Source organism: Rhinoderma darwinii, chromosome 1 (assembly GCF_050947455.1).
Source record: "Rhinoderma darwinii isolate aRhiDar2 chromosome 1, aRhiDar2.hap1, whole genome shotgun sequence".
Classification (NCBI taxonomy): Eukaryota; Metazoa; Chordata; class Amphibia; order Anura; family Rhinodermatidae; genus Rhinoderma; species Rhinoderma darwinii.
Window position 1 is genome coordinate 235447031 of NC_134687.1, and position 25499 is coordinate 235472529.

General features: G+C 42.4%; 1 protein-coding gene across 4 annotated transcripts in view; it reads right to left on the reverse strand.

The window, feature by feature from the left end:
- The window catches only part of FZR1 (fizzy and cell division cycle 20 related 1), a 59549-nt gene that overhangs the window by 29376 nt on the left and 4674 nt on the right, over positions 1-25499 (reverse strand). For 3 of the 4 annotated variants that reach the window (XM_075862775.1, XM_075862747.1, XM_075862757.1), the window contains exon 2: positions 23397-23560. The exons of the other annotated variant lie outside the window; for it this stretch is intronic. In XM_075862775.1, coding sequence (XP_075718890.1) covers positions 23397-23465 — 69 coding nt within the window. In that variant the 5' untranslated portion in view covers positions 23466-23560. The remainder of the gene's footprint in view (positions 1-23396; positions 23561-25499) is intronic. 4 annotated transcript variants of the gene reach the window in all.

Below are 25499 nucleotides of genomic sequence, written 5' to 3' on the forward strand. Positions count from 1 at the left end.
TCACCCCCTTACCAAAGGAACACACAAAAAAAACAAACAAACTACAAGCTGACCACCAAGGAGGTGACTTGCGTCACACATTTGAACATTGTGACTATTAAGACAACCATTAACAGAGCGGGGAAGAATCGAACAAAAATCGCTCCACTTTTCAATGCGGTGGCCGACAGCAGAAGTTGTGTCACCCATGCGGACAGTGGGACAGCAGCAGTTATAAGCAGTCAGGCCTCTGTTCAATAAACGTTGCGCAGAGAGAGGTTTGCTTTATGGCTGGAGAAAAAGCAGTACAGTGTAGTCAAAAAATCCAGCAGATCGCAACATTTGAGTTTTCAAAGTCAGGGAAGGAATGGGCCACAATGAATCAGCTGCTTACAGATTTAGGGTATGTTCACACGGCAAACGAAAAACGACCATAAAAAATAGGGAGGTGTTTTCAAGAGAAAACAGCCTCTGGTTTTCAGCCGTTTTTAAAGCATCAATCGTTTATTTACGGCCGTAAAATGAAAAACTGCTCCAAAAACGGCTCAAGAAGTGACATGCACTTTTTTTTTTTTTAAGGGGCATTTTACACACCGTTTTTACAAACTGCTGCATAAAAGAAGCCCCGTGGGAACAAAACGCAGTTTTTCCCATTGAAATCAATGACAGATGTTTGGAGGCGTTCAGCTTCCATATTTTTAGACGTTTTTCAGGGCGTTTAAGGCCCGAAAAACAGCTGAAAATAAGCCGTGTGAACATACCCTTACACATCCTACACTTGTTGCATGACTTATAGGGAAAGTACACCAAAACTAAACAGGGTTTCCTCTGCGCAACTTTCGTGCATGCTCCCAATGTAAAGTGCAAAGTATAAACACATAGGGGCAAATGATTAAGACCGGCGTTTCATACATCAGTCCAAATCTGAAACACGTTGGAGTAAGACGCGCCAGAAACCTAAGCCAGCGAGGAACTTTTTTTAGGCCAGAAAACTGGCGCATCATTTTTCAGAAATCTCACACTTTAGCAATAGTAGACTAAGGGCTTGTTTACACGAACGTGTATTACGTCAGTGCAACGCGCAGGATTTTCACGCGTGTCGTACGGACCTATGTAAGTCTATGGGGGCATGCAGACAGTCCGTGATTTTTGCGCAGCGTGAGTCCGCTGCGAAAAACTCACGACATGTCCTATATTTGTGCGTTGTTTGCGCATCACGTACCCATTGAAATCAATGGGTGCGTGGGACGCGCGTGATTCACGCAACAGCTGTAAAACTATGAATGTAAACAGAAAAGCACCACGTACTTTTCTGTTTACAAACATTCAAACGTTGGTCAATGATGGCAGCTGCGCGAAAAGCACGCAGCCGCGCATCATACGGGGCTGACACACGGAGCTGTTAAGTGCCTTTTGCGCACGCAAAACGCAGCGTTTTTTGTGTGCGCAAAACGCACACGCTCGTGTAAACCCGGCCTAAGGCTCACAGCGCAAAGAGTAAAGCTATGGCAAGCGGCAGGGAAGGCAATACTGACACCCCAAAATAGTGAGAAGGTCATGAAAACAGCAAGTTTTAGATAAAACCCCATCACATACAAAGCAAAATACCCAAAACATTTCAATTCAAACGCAGCACTAGAAACTTGTAGTATGGATTCTCTAGAGACCAGCAAAAAACACAAAACTTTCAGAGAGTACAGGGGTATTAAACGCACGCCTGGGTTTGGTCTCAATAGTTACCCATAGTTTACAGTTCTGAACTTCACCGAGTGGAGTAAAATGGTGTCTCTTCATTGTAAGTCAGTTGTTGTCCTCCGAGTAGATCACCATGTGCAAACCTACAGCTGGTGCTCACAATGTAGATTCTACAGAGAGAAGACTTGGGTGAAGTTCTCTTGTCTTTACCAAAAACAAGAGGATGGTTCCTTGAATATAAAGAAGCCGGCAGCTGGAAAGGGGTGTAGTTAAGTGGTGGTGGAGGGAGAAAGCTGGGAATGGAGGGAATTGGGGGATGGGGATGCAGATAAGACAACAGGAAGGGGTTAAGGACTGAAAAGGGAATTTGTGTAGAGAACCATTGCCTTTGTAAAGAACGATCCAGAAATCCTTGTCACCACTCCAAATCTCAGTAAAAATGTTCAGGGCAATTGCTCTAAGTATTTCCCATTGAAAAGCGCAAAGAAATGCTGCCACCGTTTAGCCCAAAGTAAAGTTCAACAATTTTCATAGTTCAGTTAGAAACGCATCGTAAAACCGCACACATTTTACAGTGACTTGATGTGTTTTTCGATGTGATTGCGGTTAAAAAAAAAAACAAAAAAAAAACACACGCAACCACATCAAAACAATGCACCAAATTGTGGTAAAACAGCGGTTTTTGGATACAGTATTTCGATGCAGTGCTCCCCAACGCTGGGTTCAGACTTGCCTTTTGCTACAGTTTAAAGGAACACTAAACCCAGAAATGAATGGTAAAAGTAAACTGCAGATATATGTGCCCCCACAGTTGCAGGGAGCCGTTTTTTCCTTGATTATCATAATATTGCTTAAAATACAGATCGGTAAGGCCCCATGCACACGAACGTAAAAACGCCCGTATTCACGGCCCGTAACTACGGGCCCATAGACTTCTATTGGCCACGGGTACCTCCCCGTATGCTTACTGGAAGGTGCCCGGGCCGTTGAACAATATAGAACATGTCCTATTTCAGGCCGTAATTACGGCACGGGCAGGCCCATAGAAGTCTATGGGGCTCCTGTAATTACGAGTGACTACGTGTGTGCACCCGTAATTACGGGAGCGTTGCTAGGCGACGTCAGTGTATAGTCACTGTCCAGGATGCTGAAAGAGTTCAACGATCGGCAGTAACTCTTTCAGCACCAGGGACAGCGGCTACCGATCACAATATAGATCAACCTGTAAATGACGTTACAGCCCATGTGACTGCTGCAGCCAATCACAGGCCAATCACTGGCTGCAGCAGTCACGTGGACTGCGCGTCATCCAGGGAGGTAGGCTGGATGTCGAGAGGGACGCGTCACCAAGGCAACGGCCAGGTAAGTATGAATTTCTTTTACTTTTATTACGGAAAGGGCTGTCCCTTCTCTCTATCCTGCACTGATAGAGAGAAGGGGCTGCCGATTTAATTTTGCAGCCAAAAGCGTGCCCGTAAATACGGGTGGAATACGGGCGACACCGGACCAGTATTTACGGGCACGGGTCCATAAATACTGGTGCAATACAGGTCGAATAAGTGTGACCAAGGACCCGTATTTACGGGTGGACAAAAATACGGTCGTGTGCATGAGGCCTAAGCATGCAATACAAGACAACATGTAGTACATCCATTTACAGAAGGAATCATTAGTTTCCTTCCTATACATTTTGAATCTATATGGGGGATATGGGAATGGGACTAGTCACCGAACCAAATACACCCTTTCCCCATAATAAGGATCCCTTCAGACCTCTAAACCCACCCTTAAATTGTCCCCCCATTTATCTAGACTTTCTTTTCTCTCTAAATTATCACCCCCTAACCCCTGCCCGCCGCAGCCCTTTTTCAGATTTTCATTTTTTCCTCCCCACCTTCCAAAAGCCATAACGTCTTTATTTTTCCGTCTATATAGTACTATGAGGGCTTGATTTTTGCGGGACGAGTTGTAGTTTTTCGTAGCACCCTTTATTGTGCCATATAATGTACTAGGAAACAGGAAAAAATATATATTTGTGGGGTATAAAATAAAAAAAAAACAGAAATTCCTCCATGTTTTTTGTTCACCGTGCAATTAAAATAACATGTTAACTTTATTCTGTGGGTCAATACGATTATGCCGATACCAAGTATATATTGTTTTTTCTATATTTTACTACAAGTAAAAACCTAAGTGTAAAAAATAAAATTTATTTTGTGTCGCCAAATTCCAAGAGCCATAACTTTTTTATTTTTCCGTCGATTAAGTGGTATGGGCTTATTTTTTGCGGGATAAGCTGTAGTTTTTAATAATACTATTTTGGTGTAAATGCGACGGTTTGATCACTTTTTATTTCATTTTTTGTGGGAGATTAGGTGACCAAAAAAAAAGAGATTCTGGGGTTTACAATTTATTTTTTTTACGGTGTTCACCGTGCGGGTTAAATAATGATATATTGTAATAGTTCAAACTTTTACGGACGCGGTGATACCAATTCTGTTTGTTTATTTTGCTCTAGGGGGGGAAACATATATATTTTTTTAAATAGGTGCACAATGAGAAGTGTATGACGCTGATTGGTCACTGATTGGTCAGCGTCATACATTCCTCTGTACAACGCCCAGTTGGTAAAAAGTAAAAACACGCCCAGTTGTGCATTGAGAAATGCATTAGCATAAATCTAAACTAGCTCATAACTTGCTCAAACATGATCGTTTTTCAAAATAAAAACCACTGCGGTTATCTACATTACAGCGCCGATCAGATTATACAGGAGATAGGGCACTTATAATCTGGTGACAGAGTCTCTTTAAAGGAACAGTGTCACCCCAAATTTTTTTTTAATATGTTAAAGATGTTAGTGCTTTATTAAAAACGTTTGGATTTATTTGTGTGTTTGTGTGTTACTTTTTTTTATTTTTACACTTTTTCTTCCCTATGGGGGCTGCCATTTTTTTTTCCATTTCTGTATGTGTCGATTAACGACACATACAGACATGGAATACGGCAGCTCCAGTCCCATAGGGACTGCGAACGGGGCCCGTTCCATCCACTATCGTGTACGCCGCTGTGTGGGAACGGCGCATGCGCCGCTCCCACACAGTTAAATTTGAAATGCGCGCCGTCCGGCGCCATTTTCCTGTGGACCGGAAGTCGCGGCCGGACAGTAAGATTACTACTTCCGGTCGCGGCTCCCGGACTTGTGCACATGGAGCAGCGGCAGCAGACGGATCGGATGGACCGGCGGCGACTGGAGCAGGTAAGTGATTTCGATGTATGTTCGTGTTTCAGTGTGTTTTACTACTGTATGTTAACCTTCTACACTGTGTGTTAGCTCAAAAAATGGCGACACAGTGTAGGAGGTTAGACCGTTCAAACCCCTCGTTTCTCCCGGCACTAGCCAGGATAAAGGAGGGGGGGGGGGGATTCTGAGAGCTCACTAGAGCGAGGGATTTTTACCCAATTTTGCAGCATAAAGCAATGTGGTTGCTTTACCACATGCAATGCTGCAATTTTGGGAATGGCTCCATCTAGTGACCAGTGCTGGGAAATATTATAAATTGAATCCAATTTATAATATTTCCTGACTCGTGAAAAAAAAATAAAAAATTAGAACAATGTTTAATCACCTACACACTAATTGTTTAACTAAAAAAAACAAAACATGTTTTGCTGGCAACACATTCCCTTTAAGGATATCCTCCCAGAATCGCTTTGAGGACATGACCACAACATATGGATTAAGTCTGCCTCTTCCCCTGCACATTTAATACAGTTGCTTTCCGATCTTTAAATATTTTAGCCAACCTATATGGAGAATAATGTGCCCGATTAACAATGAAGAGTTGTGTGACCCTAAGCGGGGGTCCATGAGATAGTTTAGGAATATTTCCAAGTATTCTCCTCCATTGGAACTCTATCTCCCCATATCCTGTATCCATCTCACCCGAGCAGGGATTAGAATAGTTTGACTTGATCACTCATTACTTTATATATCTTTGAGTGTCTCCTTTTCCTACCACATTCCTCTATTCCCAACATCAAGGTTACAAATGGGTTCTCCTCCAAGTCCTCGGTCATTTCCCTCCAATTATGACCATGCGCATGTCTGAGATGTAAGAACCTTAATCTATCTTTCTCCTCAAATCCATATTCCCTAGTAGCTCAGGGAACTTTTGGTCCTTCTTTAAGGATCTGTCCTAATTTATATATCCCCTTCGGCTTCCAAAATGTATACTCATTAGTAAAATAATCATCTCCTATATTTGTATTCCCCCATATAGACGTGCCACTATAGTAACCATTCGCTTCCAGACTCTTAGCTACCACTTTCCATACCATAGTATACATATACAAAGAGGGAAACTCAATCCTGTATCTTCTCTCCATTCCAGAATTTCAAGCATGGTATAATTCTGCCAGATTGGGAATCTATATCCTATAACCCAAACATAATCAGTTTTTATATTAAGAATCTTATTAACTTGCGTAGTGAAAAAATAGTCTCATTGCTGGAATTGCCAAACCACCCCCATCAACTGGTTTCAGCTGTTCAAGTTTTATTCTAGGACGTTTGCCCCTCCAAATCAACTATCAAAAGTCTTGAATATCGCTTCTGCCAACCAAATCGGACTAAACTTATAACATTTCTGGTAATAAGATCATTCTAATCTGCGCCACCTTTGCAGCCAACCATATATCCAGTTTTTGCCATATCTGAACCTTCTCTCATATATGTCAAGAGTGGGGCTACATTTAACTTTTCATACTCCTTTATATCACTAGAGACGTTAATCCCCAGATATTTAAAGTAATCTTTTTTTCTATTCTTTTTAACTGCCCTCCCGGAATATGCGCCTTTTCATCAATCGGTAAGATAGAAGATTTTCCCCAGTTAATACAAACAATTGAAATTCTATCGAATTCATCCAATAGGTTAAAGATAATCCCAATAGAATCGGGTGTACCCAAAAACAATGTCTGTGAACAATGCTATTTTCTCTTCCTCCCTTCCATACCTATAACCCACTATTTCTGGGCTTTTTCTTATATAACTTGCCTATGGCTCAATTACTAGGTCAAAGAGCAAAGGGGATAGGGGACAGCCCTGTCTAGTTCCTCTATCAACCTTAAAATGGATCCGATATCGTCCCACTTATAGACATCCTTGCAATTGTTCCAGTATATACCGTATATATCGGCGTACAAGACGACTTTTTACACCCTTAAAAAAATGTCAAAAGTGTGGGGTCGTCTTATATGAAGGATATTGTCTACATTAGGGATGCACGTTGCAGCCGCACGGCTCAGTATAGTGACACATGAATGTATGGGAGCGCGGCTGCGGCTGTGTAATTCAGCCACAGCCCCGCTCCTGAGTCATGATAAGTTCGCGGGGTCAGGATGATGCAATGCGGCCAGCGCTGCACTAATGAGCGGCGGCACTGGAGACAGAACATGGCGGGCGCGCTACAAAACACCCCCATGTTCTGTCTTCAGTGCCTGAACTGCCGCTCATTAGTGCAGCGCCGGCCGCATCACCTCATGCTGACCGCGCGCGCACTTCCTGTCAGGAGCGGGGCAATGGCTGTATTACACAGCCGCAGCCCCGCGCTATAACGGCGGAGATCAGAGAAACCTCTCATCTCCGCCGTTATTCCCCTGAATGCTGCGATCACAGCTGACTGCAGCATTCAGGGGAAAGTGAGAAGGGGGGATGCCCCTGGATCGCGTCACAGGGAATTCCTGTGACGCGATCGAGGGCCATACCATATATGGGCAGACAGCCCAGGGTCTATTGACGGACCCCAGGGCTGTCTTACCATATTTCATGTTGTTAGGACATACCCAAGTATGTCCTAACAACTGCCTGTGTATTATCCGTCCACAGGTTAATGTACTGGCACATATCTGATATATGTCAGTACATTAAAGTTTAAAAATAAAGTAAAAACAAAGTATTGTTAAATTTTAAAAAAAATACACCTTCACCTTTTTTACAATAAACATTAAAATAAAAAAATGAAATAAACACGGCTTTCATTCACTTATTAATGTGAGGCATGAGGTGCGATGAATTTACCCTCCATGTTCCTCACATTAATAGTAATTAACCCCATCATGTACCTCGCACATTAACCCAATATGACTGAGAAACATGATGGGATTAATTACTATTAATGTGAGGCGCGTTCAAAATTCATCACACGTCGCGCCTCACATCAGAAAACGGAAGAATTTTTTTTTTATTACTGTTGGCAAAAGTATCGAAATTGGTATCGAAATCGCAATACTAAACGAAGTATCGGTATCGAAGTCCAAATTCTGGTATCGTGACATCCCTAGTCTACATATTGTCTACACACAGGTTGTGTGTTACCTTGTGAGCCTGCAGTCCGGTACACAGGCTCCCGGGATGCACGGAATCCGCCACGGATCTGAGGGAAGCCGGTATTAGCCGCCAGGGAACATCTCTGTAAGATGCTCTGGCCCGCCCTTTCCTCTCATTCCCTGCCTCTCAGATCTCGCGCGATGAAGCAGCCTATCTGCGCATGCGCGAGTTCAAAGAGACAGAGAGTCCTGGGTCCTGCCGCCGATGGCCATAGTGAAGCGCTCCTGCACGAAATGGTGAGTATATCTTAAATTCTATATTTTAAGGGTAAAAGTTGGGGGTCGTCTTATACGCCCAGTCGTCTTATACGCCGACATATACGGTAACAATTTTATCCACTTTAGGAATTTTGGACCGATTACCATATACCTCAACACATTCCACATAAAATCCCACTCCATAGAATAAAAGGCCATGGCTGGATCCAGCGACAATATTACGCTTTCCCACGGATTGTCTGGCATCAGCTGAATATTCCGGTATAGTCTGGCTAGGTTATCCATTGTAGATCTACCCATCATAAAACCAGCCTGATCACTCTGGATTAGATCCCCACTATTTATCTTAATCTTGTTGACAGAACCATAGCCAAGATTTTAGCACCTGTATTCATTAACCCCTTCAGTACCCAGCCTGGTTTGGCCTTCAGGACCAGGCCCATTTTTTCAAATCTGACATGTGTCACTTTATGTGGTAATAACTCCGGAATGCTTTTACCTATCTAAGCGATTCTGAGATTGTTTTCTCGTGACATATTGTACTTTGTTAGTGAAATAATTTGGTCGATAAATTCAATATTTATTTGTGAAAAACACCAAAATTTAGAGAAAATTTGCAAAAATTAGCATTTTTTCTAAATTCAAATGTATCTGCTTGTAAGACAGATAGTAATACCACACAAAATAGTGACTAGTTTATATTTCCCATATGTCTACTTTGTTTGCATCGTTTTTTGAATGTCCTTTTATTTTTCTAGGACGTTACAAGGCTTAAAACTTTAGCAGCAATTTCTCATATTTTAAAAAAAATTTCAAAAGGCTATTTTTTCAGGGACCAGTTCAGCTCTGAGGTGGCTTTGAGGGCCTTATATATTAGAAAATACCCAGAAGTCACCCCATTTTGAAAACTGCACCCCTCAAGGTATTCGAATCAGCATTCACAAAGTGTTTTAACCGTTTAGGTGTTTCACAGGAATTAAAGCAAAGTAGAGGTGAAATTAAAAAATTTTATTTTTTTTGCCGAAATTCAATTCTAATAAAAAAAAAATTTGTAACACAGAAGCCAGAGAAATGCAACTCAATATTTATTGCCTAGATTCTGCAGTTTTTAGAAATATCCCACATGTGGCCCTAGTGTGATAATGGACTGAAGCACCGGCCTCCGAAGCAAAGGAGCACCCAGTGGATTTTGGGCCTCCTTTTTTTTAGAATATATTTTAGGCACCATGTCAGATTTGAAGAGGTCTTGTGGTGCCAAAACAGTGGAAACGCCCCAAAAGTTACCCCATTTTGGAAACTACACCCCTCAAGGAATTTATCTAGGCGTTAGCATTTTGACCGCACAGGTTTTTCGCTAAATTTATTAGAATTAGTCTGTAAAAATGAAAATCATAGAAATTTTTAATATTTACAAGAAATAATAAAGAAAATGCACCCCAACATTTGTAAAGCAATGTCTCCCGATTACGGCAATATCCCATATGTGGTAATAAACTGCTGATTGGACCCACAGGAGGGCTCAGAAGGGAAGGAGCGCCATTTGGATTTTGGAGCACGGATTTTGCTGGATTGGTTTTCGGTGCCATGTCGCATTTGCAACGCCCTGGAGAGACCAAAACAGGGGAAATCCCCCAAAAGTGACCCCATTTTGGAAACTACACCCCTCAAGGAATTTATCTAGGGGTATAGTTAGCATTTTGACCACACAGGTTTTTTGTGGAATTAGGCAGTGAAAATGAAAATCAACTTTTTTCTGAAAAAGCATAAAAATTTAAAATTTTTACAAGGAATAAAGGAACCACAACATTTGTAAAGCATTTTCTCCTGATTACGGAAATACCCCATATGTGGCAATAAACTGCTGATTGGACTCATGGCAGCGCTCAGAAGAGAAGTAGCGCCATTTGGATTTTGGAGCACGGATTTTGCTGGATTGTTTTTCGTTGCCATGCCACCTTTGCAACGCCCTGGAGGGACCAAAACAGTGAAAGCCCCCCAAGTTACCCCATTTTGGAAACACCCCTCAAGGAATTTTTCTAGGGGTATAGTGAGCATTTAGACTCCACGGGTCTTTTGCAGAATTTTTCTAGAATTAGGCGGAGAAAATTAATATCACAATTTTTATCCACTAAAATGTTGAATTTTCTCATTTTCACAAGGGATAAAAGGAGAAATAAACAACCAATTTTTATAAAGCAATTTCTCCCGAGTACGGAAATACCCCACATGGGGTCATACATTTTTTTTTCATTAGAAATGAAGTAACCCTTTCAGGACTGATCCATTTTTTGCTTTCTTATTTTAGTTTTTCACTACCCGACTTCCAAGAGCCATAACGTTTTTCTTTTTCCGTCAGTAGAGTGATGTGAGGGCTTATTTCTTGCGGGAGGAATTGTAGTTTCTATTGATACCATTTAAAGTGCCATAAAAAGTGCTGGGAAACTGAAAAAAAATAAAATAGGAAAATATAGTAATATAGGAAAAAAATCTGATTCCATTTTTTGGGGGTTTTCGTTTTTCCAGCTTTTGCCGTGCGGTAAAAACGAAAACTACAGCGATTTTGGCAATTTCAATTATTTAAGTTTTTTACGGTGTTCACCGTGCGAGTTAAATAATGGTATATTGGAATAGTTCGGCCTTTTACAGACGTAGCGATAACAATTCTGTTTATGTTTTGATATTTTTGAAGAAAAATGGGAAAAGGTTTTTTTTTTAAAACTTTTTTTTCCTTTCTCACTACTAATAACTTTAATTCTTCTACACATTTTATTAGTCCCCTTAGGGGACTTGTACCAGCGATCATTGGATCGCGGGTACAATATGCAGCAATACTAATGTATTGCAGTATATTGTTATTTTTACAGACTCCTGTAACAGAGCGATCGCTGTTCCTGTCCGTTAGTCCCGGGTGTCAGCTGTAATACACAGCCGACAACCGCAGAGTATCGAGCGGGCTCAGCACGTGAACCCGCTCCATACATCACCCCCGCACCATGACGTGCTATTAAGTCATAGTGCTCAAAGGGGTTAATGCACAGCGGATGGTGTGAATATTGCAATTTCCCACCTGATATGCCATTTTAGTGCATAATATGTCGTGCCCAGTTTGTGCCCCTGAAGACAAATGCCTCATAAAGCTTTAAGCGGGTTCTCCCGGGTATGGCGATGCCATATATGTGGGCACAAACTGCTGTTTGGGCACGCTGCAGGGCTCATAAGGGAGGGACGCCATTTTGCTTTTGGAGCGCAGATTTTGCTTGGTAGTTTTTCTGTTTGGGGTTTTGCTGGTATTTCAGTTTATAATGTGGGGACATATGTAATCTGTGCAGAGAACATCAGGGCATAATAAGAGGGTATAATAATGCGGTAAATAAATAATAATTCATAGATGTGTGGCCGGTGTCGCACTGATAAATGGTGTCGGATGTTACCCGCTTTTAGAAAACACTGCATTTTGCATCGCCATATTCCTGGGAGCCAGAACTTCTTTATTTTTTTTACCTTCGGAGCTGCGTGAGGGCTTATTTGTTGCAGGACAATCTGTAGTTTTCATTGGTACCATTTTGGAATACATGCAATATTTTTTTATCACTTTTTATTAAAAAATTTTGCAAGCCGGGTGACCAAAAACAAGCAATTCTGACAATGTTTTTTAGTTTATTTTTTGCAGCGTTCACCGTGCACTATAAATGACCATTATATTTTATTCTGCGGGTCGGTACGATTACGGCGATACCAGATGTATATAGTTTTTTTTATGTTTTGCAGCGTTTGCGCAATAAAATCACTTTATCAAATAATTTATTTTCTGTCACCATATTCTGAGAGCCGTAACTTTTTTGTTTTTCAGTCAAAAAAGCTGTGTAAGAGCTTGTTTTTTGCGGGACGGGTTGTAGTTTTTATATTATTTTCGGGTACATGCGACTTTTTATTCTCTATTTTTGGAGGGGTGGTGACCAAAAAATAGCGATTCTGCTGTCGTTTTTTATTGATTTTTTTTTGGGCTGTTCATCGTGCGGGAAAAATAACAGTTTTATAGTTGGGGTCGTTACGAACGCGGTGATACCAGATATGTGTACTTTTTTTAACGTGTTCATTTTTTTCCTATAATGAAAGACTTATTATAGGGAAAAAAATGCAGTGTTTGTTTATATCACTTATAACTTTTATTTTTACACTTTTTTGAAAACATTTTTATTATCTTTTTTTTACTTGTCCCACTAGGGGACATTTAGACTTGCAGCTTTGATCGCTGCTGGAGTACATTACACATGTAGTGTAATGTACTCTTACTGTCATTGTGACGTGACAGTCACACTGACAGGAAGCCTCGGAGGACCGGCAGGCGGCTGCTCCTCCGAGGCTTCCGTACATGGCAACCCGGAGGTCATTGTCTGACCTCCGATTGCCACGACAAGCATCGGAACCCCCCACGATCACTTCGTGGGGGCTGCCGATGTGCTTCAAACCACTTAAATGCGGCGACGGCAATCCGTCGCCGCATTTATGGGGTTAATTGCCGAAATCAGCGGCAATGGTCGGCTGACCGGCAAGGCTGGAGTGTCAGCTGTCGGGGACAGCTGACCTCCCGGTTCCCGGACACTGTCCGTTCGGACAGTGTGCGCCGGGAACTACTCCGCAATAGTACGTCGGGATGCGGGAAGCAAGCCCTGTGCAGGACGTACTATTGCGGAGCAGCGCGTGAAGAGGTTAATGAGATTGGTCTATACGCATCCAAAGATAAAAGGATCCTTTCGCTCTTTTGGAATAAGTATTATCATTGGTGCCCTCATAGAATCAGGTAAAAGACCAACCTCAAATGCTTCCTCATATAAAACCAATAGTTCCGGCAACAAAATTTCCCAATATTTTTTATAAATCTCAAATGGGAGTTAGACCAAACTCGGGGAGAAAGCTTTTCTACATGTTCCTGAAACTAAGTCTTTTAGAAAATCCTTCAGAGAGCACGGGTTATTTTCTACTCATCAGTTCCATTTAGTGAACTGCTCAGGGAGTGGAGCTTAAGGACCCATCCAAACGTTGCGGTGCAGTTAGAACCGCATTGGAAAAAAAAAAAAAAAAAAAAAGGATAGAAAAAGCGCATGCGTTTTTACCGTGATTTGATGCATTTGCAGTAAAAACGCAACCGCATAGGAAAATGCACCAAATGCCTCATGCCCACTTCAGTTTTTTTTAACGGCTAGCACATTGACACATTAATTTTTACGGGGCCATGCACACCTCCGTTGTTTTAACTGAACCGTGTGGCCGTTCCGACAAAAATAGGACAGTTGCTACTCCGGTCTGATTTTGACGGTACAGTCTCGGCCATTTCATTCAATTGGTCCGTTGAAACAACGGACTGCACATGGAAGCCATCCGTGTGAAGTCCGTGTTTCACGGATCCGACATTAGCGGCCGTACGACGGGCAACGGATGTGTGCATGAGGCCTAATAACGCATGCGGTTTTCGGATGCATTTTGTTCTTTTGGTTCCAACCGCAGCTTAATCGCAACATGTGAACGAACCCCAACATTCTCTCTTTGCCCTACTGCAGACAGGGAAGAAAGGTCAGGAAGGGGGACATGACTGATTTATTGGCAGTGCTGTGGAGTCAGATAAATGTACCGACTCCAACTTTTCAATAAAAATTAAATATTAGTACTGTATTGATGTATTAAATATAGTGTGTTGCACATTTATTAACCAGAATATAGGGGGAAAAAAAGCTCAGAACTTATGTTCTATCCAAGTAGCCGGATTATTTACGGTGATTATGAGATGCCCAATTTTACTACAATCACTGATAAAGGAATAGGAGTCGGACGGTGGAAAAATAGAGTCGTGGAAAGTTTGGCTTATCGACTCCATAGTCCTAGCTTCTGGGACACAAAGAAGATTTTTATATAAATTTCTCAGTTTTAAATTGTAATAGGAGACAAATGGGAACAAATGAAAGGAGATGAATGGGGGAAATGCTGGGATATAGATTTTTTTTTTTAATGTACACTACCGTTCAAAAGTTTAGGGTCACTTAGAAATGTCCTTATTTTTGAAAGAAAAGCACAGTTTTTTTCAATGAAGATAACATTAAATTAAATCAGAAATACACTCTATACATTGATAATGTGCTAAATGACTATTCTAGCTGCAAACGTCTGGTTTTTAATGCAATATCTACATAGGTGTATAGAGGCCCATTTCCAGCAACCATCACTCCAGTGTTCTAATGGTACATTGTGTTTGCTAACTGTGTTAGAAGGCTAATGGATGATTAGAAAACACTCGAAAACCCTTGTGCAATTATGTTAGCACCGCTGTAAACAGTTTTGCTGTTTAGAGGAGCTATAAAACTGACCTTCCTTAGAGCTAGTTGAGAATCTGGAGCATTACATTTGTGTGTTTGGTTAAACTCTCAAAATGGCTAGAAAAAGAGAGAGCTTTCATGTGAAACTCGACAGTCTATTCTTGTTCTTAGACATGAAGGCTATTCCATGCGAGAAATTGCCAAGAAACTGAAGATTTCCTACAACGGTGTGCACTACTCCCTTCAGAGGACAGCACACACAGGCTCTAACCAGAGTAGAAAGATAAGTGGGAGGCCCCGCTGCACAACTGAGCAACAAGACAAGTACATTAGAGTCTCTAGTTTGAGAAATAGACGCCTCACAGGTCCTCAACTGGCAGCTTCATTAAATAGTACCCGCAAAACGCCAGTGTCAACGTCTACAGTGAAGAGGCGACTTCGGGATGCTGGCCTTCAGGGCAGAGTGGCAAAGAAAAAGCAATATCTGAGACTGGCTAATAAAAGGAAAAGATTAATATGGGCAAAAGCACACAGACATTGGACAGAGGAAGATTGGAAAAAAGTGTTATGGACAGACAAATCGAAGTTTGAGGTGTTTGAATCACACAGAAGAACAATTGTGAGACGCAGAACAACTGAAAAGATGCTGGAAGAGTGCCTGACGCCATCTGTCAAGCATGGTGGAGGTAATGTGATGGTCTGGGGTTGCTTTGGTGCTGGTAAAGTGGGAGATTTGTACAAGGTAAAAGGGATTTTGAATAAGGAAGGCTATCACTCCATTTTGCAACGCCATGCCATACCCTGTGGACAGCGCTTGATTGGAGCCAATTTCATCCTACAACAGGACAATGACCCAAAGCACACCTCCAAATTATGCAAGAACTATTTAGGGAAGAAGCAGGCAGCAGGTATTGTATCTGTAATGGAGTGGCCAGCGCAGTCACCAGATCTCAACCCCATAGAGTTGTTGTGGGAGTAGCTTGACCGTATGGACCGCAAGAAGTGCCCATCAAGCCAATCCAACTTGTGGGAGGGGCTTCTGGAAGCATGGGGTGAAATTTCTCCCGATTACCTCAGCAAATTAACAGCTAGAATGCCAAAGGTCTGCAATGCTGTAATTGCTGCAAATGGAGCATTCTTTGACGAAAGCAAAGTTTGAAGGAGAAAATTATTATTTCAAATAAAAATCATTATTTCTAACCTTGTCAATGTCTTGACTGTATTTTCTAGTCATTTTGCAACTCATTTGATAAATATAAGTGTGAGTTTTCATGGAAAACACAAAATTGTCTGGGTGACCCCAAACTTTTGAACGGTAGTGTATTTTCTACGTTTAGTATTTTTTAGCTTTGACAACTACACGTAAAAGACATTAAAAGTGTACCTAACTTTTCAGGATAAGCGGTCATAAGTGTGTACATGAGGAACAACAATATTTCTGATCATTATATAACTTGTATTCTGCATTTCTAAGCAGTTTTCTCCTCCGTATCGCTAAGGCCTCATGAACACGACTGTAGCCATGTGCACGGCCGTGATTTTCGGGTCGGCCGGCAGCGGACTGTCAGCCGAAAATTGCGTGAAATGCACATGGCCGCGGCCATTATTTTCAATGACCCCGGACCGCAGAAGACGGCCGTAATAAGACATGTCCGTTCTTTCTGCGGTGCGGGCTCCCGGGCCATGCACGGACCGTAAAAACTACGGTCGTGTGCATGGCCCCATAGGAATGAATGGGGCCGCAATTCTCCCGTGGATTTTCGGGGGAATTGCGGCCGCAAAAGCACGTTCGTGTGCATGGGGTCTTAGGCCACTTTCACACAGCAGTATTTAACATCAGTATGTGGAGGCGAAAACCAGGAGTAAAGCAAAAAGTATAATGGAAATAATTGTATCACTTTATGCATGTTGGAACCACTGCTGGCTTTGACTTTCAAATACAGATACAAAAAAAAAAAAATTACCAGAATATAGACAAAGGCCTTATACACACGAACGTGTTATATGTCCGTGATACGCGCGTGATTTTCACGGACCTATGTAAGTGAATGGGGCCGTTCAGACTGTCAGTGATTTTCACGCAGCATATGTGCGCTGCGTAAAAAACTCACGACATGTCCTATACTTGCCCGTGTACCGTGCAGCATGCACCCATTGAAGTCAATGGGTGTGTGCAAATCAAGCACGGCACACAGAAGCACTTCCGGGTGCCACGCGTGATTCGCGCAACAGTAGTAAAAAGAATGAATAAAACCAGAAAAGCACCTTCTGCTTTTAGGTTTGAAAATATAAAAACAGAGAGTATCATAATGATGCCGGCTGCGCGAAAATCACGCAGCCACGCACCATATACAGATGCCACACTGAGCTTTCGCGCATGCAAAACGCAGCGTTTTTTGCGCACGCAAAATGGACACGCTTATGTGCATTTTTTTCTGGCTTTTTTTTAATTTATTTTTTAATAAGTCCTTTTGGGAAAAAATAACTATAGAAAATAGCCATACCACAGCATAAAAACTGCCGGACCCAAAAAAACAAAACTTTGTATTTTTTTTTATTTTATATTTCACTATAACCTTTCAGTAACATTTGGCTGCAGATTTTGAACCTAAAATGAGAAATGCCAACAAAAAAAAAAAATGTTGTGTGCATCTAGCCCCAAGGAGAAGAGGATATTATGGGAGAGTGTTGTGTGCGGTGTGTGTATTTCCCACATTTAGTTCAGTTTTTAAAACACAAAGCAAAGTAAAAAAAAAAAATAAAAAAAAATGAATGGAAATACCCCTTTAACTGGTTGCCGACACAGGACGAGAATGCTCGTCATGAGCGGCAAGTACTTTGCGCATTAGGACGAGCATTCTCGTCCTGTGTGACAGCCGTCTCTGCGCGTGATCGAGAGCGGGGCAACGACTGTAATACACAGCCACGGCCCCGCTCTGACAGCGGAGAGGAGAGCAACATCATCTCTCCGCCGTTAACCCTTTGAACGCCGCGATGAAAGCTGATCGCGGCGTTCAAGGAGGAGGGACTGCACTTTGATCGCGTCACAGAATATAACTGTGATGCGATCAAAGCCCATAACTCATATGGCCAGACAGCCCAGGGTCCAGTGAAGAAAATATATTAAAAAAATATTAAAACTGCAGCGGAACTGCTTTTTTTCTGCAATTTCGCCCAAATAAAAATTTATAGAAATCTATAAATGGCCACACATGGGACTATTTAGCCAAGATCCCCCAAAAAATGTTCAGATAACTTTTGCAATTAAGGCTGGGTTCACACGACCTATTTTCAGGCGTAAACGAGGCGCTTTACGCCTCTAATTACGCCTGAAAAGACGGCTCCAATACGTCGGCAAACATCTGCCCATTGCTTTCAATGGGTTTGCCGACGTACTGTGCCGACGACCTTTAATTTTACGCGGCGCTGTCAAAAGACGACGCGGAAAATAACAGCTTCGTCAAAGAAGTGCAGGACAATGAAGAACAGCTCCAAATTACGCCCGTAATTGACGCCTCGCAAAACGAGAGTACGAGCAATCACGTCTGAAATGCAGGAGCTGTTTTCTCCTGAAAACAGCTCAGTAATTTCAGACGTAATGGTCGTTATCATACCCGAAGATGCTCAGCGGGAAAAAATAATTTGAAGATCTCGTATATATGTTTTTCTTGGATGCTTGTCGTTAACAGAAAAGTACGCAATCATACGGTTTCGTGTATGGAGAGAAATTTTAAAAAGCATGTGTAAGAGCTGGTCTACATGTAACGGAATTGCTGCGTACTTTCCGTGCGGAATTGCAGACGGAATATACGCAGAGTAATACGGTAGCAGCAAAGTGGGAGTGATCTAACAAATAGCATCCACACGTTGCGAAAAGATGACCGATTTCCTGCGTTTTTTTCCCCCATAGAAATCAATATGGAACAAAAATTCCGAAGCAAACTACAACGTGCCGCGGAAAAGCTCCAGAATTTCTTGCAGGAGGTGGAAATGACATCACAGGAAGAAGAAATATCACCATCACACAGCCCTTGAAAAAATGCACCAAAAGACCTCAGCAAAAATTCTGCACTATTATCCCCAGCAAAAAAAAACAAAACATTAAAACGGTGACTATTTACCACAGCAGACTGTCTGCTAGTTAAAATTTTCCACAGCAAATCCATTACGCGTGTACAAGCTCTGAATGACCCAGGGAGACCATACACGATATACATGTTACATACTTCTGATTGTGTTTTCCAGTCAGATCATTATTAACCTTACATGTATATCCTCTATTGAATACCACGTTTGTTTATGTATCTTGAGAATTGTTATAGCTTTGCATTTCTGATAGTTTTTTTTTTTTTTTAATGAATAGGTCAGTGTGTTTGGTGCAACTTCACAATTAGTCTTTATTAAAAATTATTTTTACTTCTTGAGCTACAGCTGCTCTGTATCCTGTATACAGAGCAGCTGTATCTTTCGCAAAGACCTGAATTTGTCAGTCCCATGGGCCTGACTGGTTCAGTGTCAGCAGGTCCTACTTGTCTCTGACACACAGGATCTCTCTGTAATCTATAACATCCAAGTTATCAACTTAGATGTGATGGATAACTAGTGGATCCTGCGTGTAACCCGCATTCACGCTGGTCTGCATACAGGATACAAAGCAGCTTCACCTCAAAAAGAAAAGTACAAATAATTGTTACTAGAAACTAATTGTGTGACACACACACACACACACACACACACACACACACACACACACACACGATGATGCTGATTCGTCAGCATCATACACTTCTATTCACAACGCCCAGCTAGTAAAACAAGTAAAAACGCCCCGATGTAACGAACACAAGACACGCCCAGTTGGACATAACTGGGCATGTTTAAAGTTGTACTTAAGAAAGGCTCATTTGCATAAATATAAAAATGGTCATAACTTGGCCAAAAATTCTCGTTTTTGAAAAAAAAAACAACGTTGCTGTTATCTACATTGCAGCGCCGATCTGCTGCAATACGAGATAGGGGTTTGAAAATCTGGTGACAGAGCCTCTTTAAAGTCATTTATTTAACACCCAACGTGGGGTCAGTACTGACAGGGTCCTGCTCAGACTTCAGACACTATAATGTAATCTCTCCCCAGAGTGCCCGCTCGGCGCTATCTGCCCGGCCCTGCTGCAATTTAGACTGCCCTTACCTGCAATGTCTGAGACTGGCTGAGGTGGTGACGGGCAGAGGTTGGATGTTAGTGCATGCAGTATATAATGGATTATAGATTCTGTTAACCTGCTCCCTGCCGGGAACACAGAAGTTCTAATTAGATAGACATTTTTCCAATTGTATTTATGATCAAAGAGATCACGCTGTGCTGAGTACAAATGGACATGAATGGAGAAAAGTGTATGACGCTGATTAGTCACCATCATATACTTCCCTTTACAACACCCACTTGTCTATTAAGAAACTAATTACCATAAATCTAAAATTGCTTATTTTATGTAGGAGATAGGGCACTTCTAATGTGGTGACAGAGCCTCTTTAACCCTTTAGACGTTTCACAGTAATTAAAGCAATCTAGAGGTGAAATTTACAAATACCATTTTTTTTAGAAATGAATTTTTATTAAAAAATTTTTGTAACAGAAAGTTTTACCAGAGAAACGCAACTCAATATTTATTGCCCAGGTTCTGCAGTTTTAGGAAATACGAGAAGTGACCCCATTTTGGAAACTGCACCCCTCAAGGCATTTATTAAGGGGTGTAGTGAGCATTTTCACCCCAAAGGTCTTTTCCATAAATGATTGCGCTGCGGATGGTGCAAAGTAAAAATTTACATTTTTCCCTAGATATGCCATTCAGTGGGAAATATGTCGTGCCCAGCTTGTGCCACTGGAGACACCCCAAAAATTGTTAAAAGGGTTCTCCTGGGCATGGCGATGGATTTTGCTTGCTAGTAGTTTTATTTAGAGTGTTACTGGTATTGCAGTTTATAACGTGGGGGGCAAACATAAGCTGGGCAGAGTACATCAGGGGCATAGTCAGGTGGTATAATAATGGGGTAAAATGATCCATAGATGTGTTACGCTGTGAAGCAATCCTTTCTGCACAGGCCGGTGTCGCACTCAAATGTCCTTTCTTATCCCCTTTTGGTCCACACTTCGCTCCTTTGCAGTTTGGGGAATTTTGCTGGGAAGTGTTGTCCTGGTATAATACAGGCACCGTCGCTTCCAGCGGATATGTTTGGGCCCCACACTTCCTAATTTTAGGGCCTTGATAATTCGCATCTTGAAACAGAAGAAATGTTCCCCTCGGGCCTGCACAACTGCATATTTTTTATTTTCTGACTTATTGGAGCCATAACTAATTTTCTTTTTTCATAGACGTAGCGGTATGAGGGCTGGTTTGTTGCGGGACGAGCTGTAGTTATTATTGGTACCATTTTGGGGTACATGCAACTTTTTGATCATTTTTTATCCTATTTTTTGGGAGGCAAGGTGACCCAAAAAACAGCAATTCTGACAGTGTTATTTTTATACAGCGTTCACCATGCGTTATAAATTATGTAAACTTTATTCTGCGGGTCAGTACGATTCCGGCGATACCTAATTTATAGCACTTTTTTATGTTTTACAACGTTTTGCACAATAAAATTACTTTTGTAAAGAGAATGGATTTTTTCTGTCGCCAAGTTGTGAGAACCATAACTTAATTTTTTCGTCGACGGAGCTGTATGAGGGCTTGTTTTTTGCGAGACTAGCTATAGTTTTTACAGGTACCATTTTTGGATACGTGCGACTTTTTCATCATTTTTTTATTCCAATTTTTGTAGGGCAAAGTGACCATGTTCCCTGTGCGGGACAAATAACATAATATTTTTATAGTTCAGGCCGTTACATATGCAGCGATACCAAATATATATGGTTTATTTATTTATTTTCAATAAAAAAAACTTGATAAGGGAAAAGGGGCGATTGAGTATTATTTTATTACTTGAAAAGTTTATTATATTTTTTACCACTTTAGTCCTAGGGGACTTGAAGGTCCAACTGTCAGTATTTTTTTTTTCTAATACATTACACTACCTATGTTGTGCAATGTATTAGACCTGTCAGTCATTCACTGACAGATAGCCGATTAGGCTTTGCCTCCAGGAGGGGCCTAATCGGCTTCCGTAAAAGCAGAGCGGAGGCCATTGTTAGGAAGCACAGGGCTGCCCATCTGCTGCCAACCAACAAGATGCAGCGATCGCTGCATCTAAGGGGTTAATGGCAGGAATGGAAGCTAGCTCCGGTTCCTGCCATTACAGGTGGACGTCAGCTGTAAGGCCTCATGCACACGACCGTGTTTTTGCGTCCGCAATTCCACCGCAAATCCACGGGTTAATTGTGGACCCATTCATTTCTATGTGGCCATACCCACTATCCGTGTTTTCACGGCTCTCCGCATGTCCGCACATCCGTGCCGCAGAAACTCCGGACATGTCTTATTACGGGCCGCAAATGCGCTGCGGACATGCCAATAGAAGTCAATGGGCCCGTGGAAATTGCGGATGCACCTCCGTGTGTCATCCGCAGTTTGCGGATTTGCGGAAATGTTGCTAGGCGACGACCGGGAATGAGTTCTGTCGTCATCCTGTTTTACCTAGGCTTTTTTTTTTTCATCCGCATTTTGCGGATTACATACGGATGAACTGCGGATTACATACGGATGAACTGCGGATGACATTCCACGGAACACGGTCCTGGAATTTGCGGACCAGAAAAACACCACGGTCGTGTGCATGAGGCCTAACATACAGCTGACATCCACCGCGGGTGACGCCGGCTCAGCTCCTGAGCCGGTGCCATCGTGCTGACTGCTACGGAAGCCTTTTATGCCATGCCTCCGGACAAGGCCTGGAAGGTTTTCGTACTAGGCATACCGGGAGGCTAGTGTTAGGCCTCCGGTTGCCTTTGCAGCCACCGGCACCCCGGCAATTTAACTGCCGGGATGCCGATGAGCTGAAAACCCCTTAAATGCAGCGATTGCTTTTGACCGCTGCATTTAAGGGGTTAATGGCGGAGATCGGAGCGAACTTCGGTCTCCGCCATTACCCCAGGGTGTTCGCTGTAACATGCGGCCGACACCTAGGGATGGTGGCAGCGACTCCACTTTTGAGCCGGTATCCACCATTTGTCATATGGATACGGCAAAACGCGGGAAGCACTGGCTTTCCGTGACGTGTCCATACGACAAATGTCGGAAAGGGGTTAAAGCGTACCTATTGTTCTAGAATGACCTGTCAGGGGTGTACATGAGGAATCACACTATTTGACCATTATATGGCATTTTTCAGCAGTTTTCCCCTCTGTAAGCCCCCTCTCTAATTCTCTCAGCACCACAATGGGCACAGTCTAGCTGCTATGACGTGTCGCCATACACCGCACACAGAAAAGAGTAAATAATGCAAACAAATAAGGGCGAGTTAAGATTTGGCAAAACATTTTTTTTTTTTGCAAATCCGTCACATCTGAAGTTCTGAATACATCACATCTCCCCTGTCTCACACGCTGCTCTGTCTACACAATCAATGCATGAAGGAAGTGTGTGACTCCAATATGGCAGCCCCCTTCAAGTTTTCAAGAATTTAAAATAAAAGGCTGTATTAAAAAAAAATAAAAAATTATAAGATAAAATTAAATACGTGAGACATTCCCTTCAATGCCATTACTAAATATATGTTTTCAAAGGTCAGGAATATTCATGTGAGATTAAATAAGTTATACTGGAAGAGCCATTGTCACAGTGGAAAGCGGACAAGAATCATGCAACTTACACACGGCATAGTGTTCTCATTCTGGAGGTTGATTTGCCGCAGAAGTCGCCTTTCATAATCTTGGTCCATAATGACAGCAAAGTGTAGAATCGGAAATGGGGACAGAGTTGACCACGAGGTTCAGCTCTGGTGGGTAGCGTCCACCTAATGCCTATGGCAGAGAGCTGCATAAAAACAAATATTAATAAAAAAGCCATAGAAATTATTTTCATTTGTACTTCACTCTCTAACTGAACAGCCATCTTCCTATTATAGAATAGATAAGGCAAAAAGGATCACATGCTGCAAAACGGCTTGATTTCAGGGATTCGCTGCCAAAAACACATTTTGACCATAACGTGTGAACCCAGCCTAAGGCCCCATGCCCACTTCTGTTTTTTTCCTTCAGGGTGCCAGCCGTTTTTTTGACGGCTAGCACCCAGACCCATTCATTTCAATGGGGCCATGCACACTACAGTTTTTTGGACGGTACCGTTGTTCCGTTCCGACAAAAGTAGAGCATGTCCTACTTTGGTCCGAGATTCCGTGACCGTGTGGCCCATACAAGTCAATGTGGCCGTCAAAAAAACTGAAGGCACACGGAACGCATCCGTGTGCCGTCCGTGTGTGATGGAGCCGTTGCCTAGGGCAGGCAGAAGTAAAGAAGAAAGCAGCCTCTTCTCTCTATCCAGGTCTGATCGGCAGCCTCTTCTCTCCATCAGTGCTGGATAAAGGGAAGGGGCAGCCCTTTCGGGCAGAGCATCTGCATCAATAGAAAGAAAAAGCAGTTCATACGTAGCCCGGCCATTGTCTTGGTGACGCGTCCCCCTTTTGACATCCAGTCCGACCTCCCTGGATAACGCGGCAGTACATGTGACCGCTGCAGCCTGTGGTTGGCTGCTACGGTCACATGGGAAGAAACGTCGTCCCAGGAGGCCGGACTGGAGGAAGAAGCAGGGAGTTCTGGGTAAGTATGAACTTATTTTTTTTCTGAGTTGGGGTTTTTGTAGGAAACATTAGAAATCTATATTGGGAGCGCCGCGCATGATACTCACTGTTCAGCGGTAGTCACTGTCCAGGGTGCTGAAAGAGTTACTGCCGATCAGTGCAGCCCCTTCTCTCTGTCCAGCACTTAAAGAGGCTCTGTCACCACATCTACCTCCTATATATGGAGATCGGCGCTATAATGTAGGTGACAGTAATGCTTTTTATTTAGAAAAACGATCTATTTTAAACCACTTTGAGCGATTTTTAGCTTTATGCTAATGAGTTTCTTAATGCCCAAGTGGGCGTATTTTTACGTTAGACCAAGTTGGTGTTGTACAGAGGAGTGTATGACGTTGACCAATCAGCGTCATGCCCTTTTCTACATTCATTTACACTGCACTAGCGATATAGTTATATCGTTATGTGCAGCCACGTAAACACACTATAACGTTACTGCAGTGTCCTGATAATGAATATACATCACTACCAGCCTGGACATGTTTATTCAGAATCGTGACACGTCTGTAGCGTCTCTATGAGATTTACAGCAAGGCAAACGTAATCAAGCGATTGCCTTGCTGGAGTCTCAAAGAAAAGATTCAGAACTGTCAGGATTCTGAATAAACATCACATCCAGGCTGGATGGTCATGTGTATTCATTATCAGGACACTGTAGTAATGTTAGTGTTTGTGTATGTGGCTACACATAGCGATATAACTATATCGCTAGTGCAGTGTAAATGAATGGAGAGAAGTGCATGACGCTGATTAGTCAGCGTCATACACTCCTCTGTACAACACCAACTTGGTCTAACGTAAAAACACGCCCACTTGGGCATTAAGAAACTCATTAGCATAAAGCTAAAAATCGCTCAAAGTGGTTTAAAATAGATCGTTTTTCTAAATAAAAAGCATTACTGTCACCTACATTATAGCGCCGATCTCCATATATAGGAGGTAGATGTGGTGACAGAGCCTCTTTAAGTGCTGGACAGAGAGAAGGGGCTGCACTGATCGGCAGTAACTTTCATAATGTGGTGACAGAGCCTCTAACTCTTTCAGCACCCTGGACAGTGACTACCGCTGGACAGCGAGTACCATGTGCGGCGCTCAGAAACAGTACACACAGGAACCACA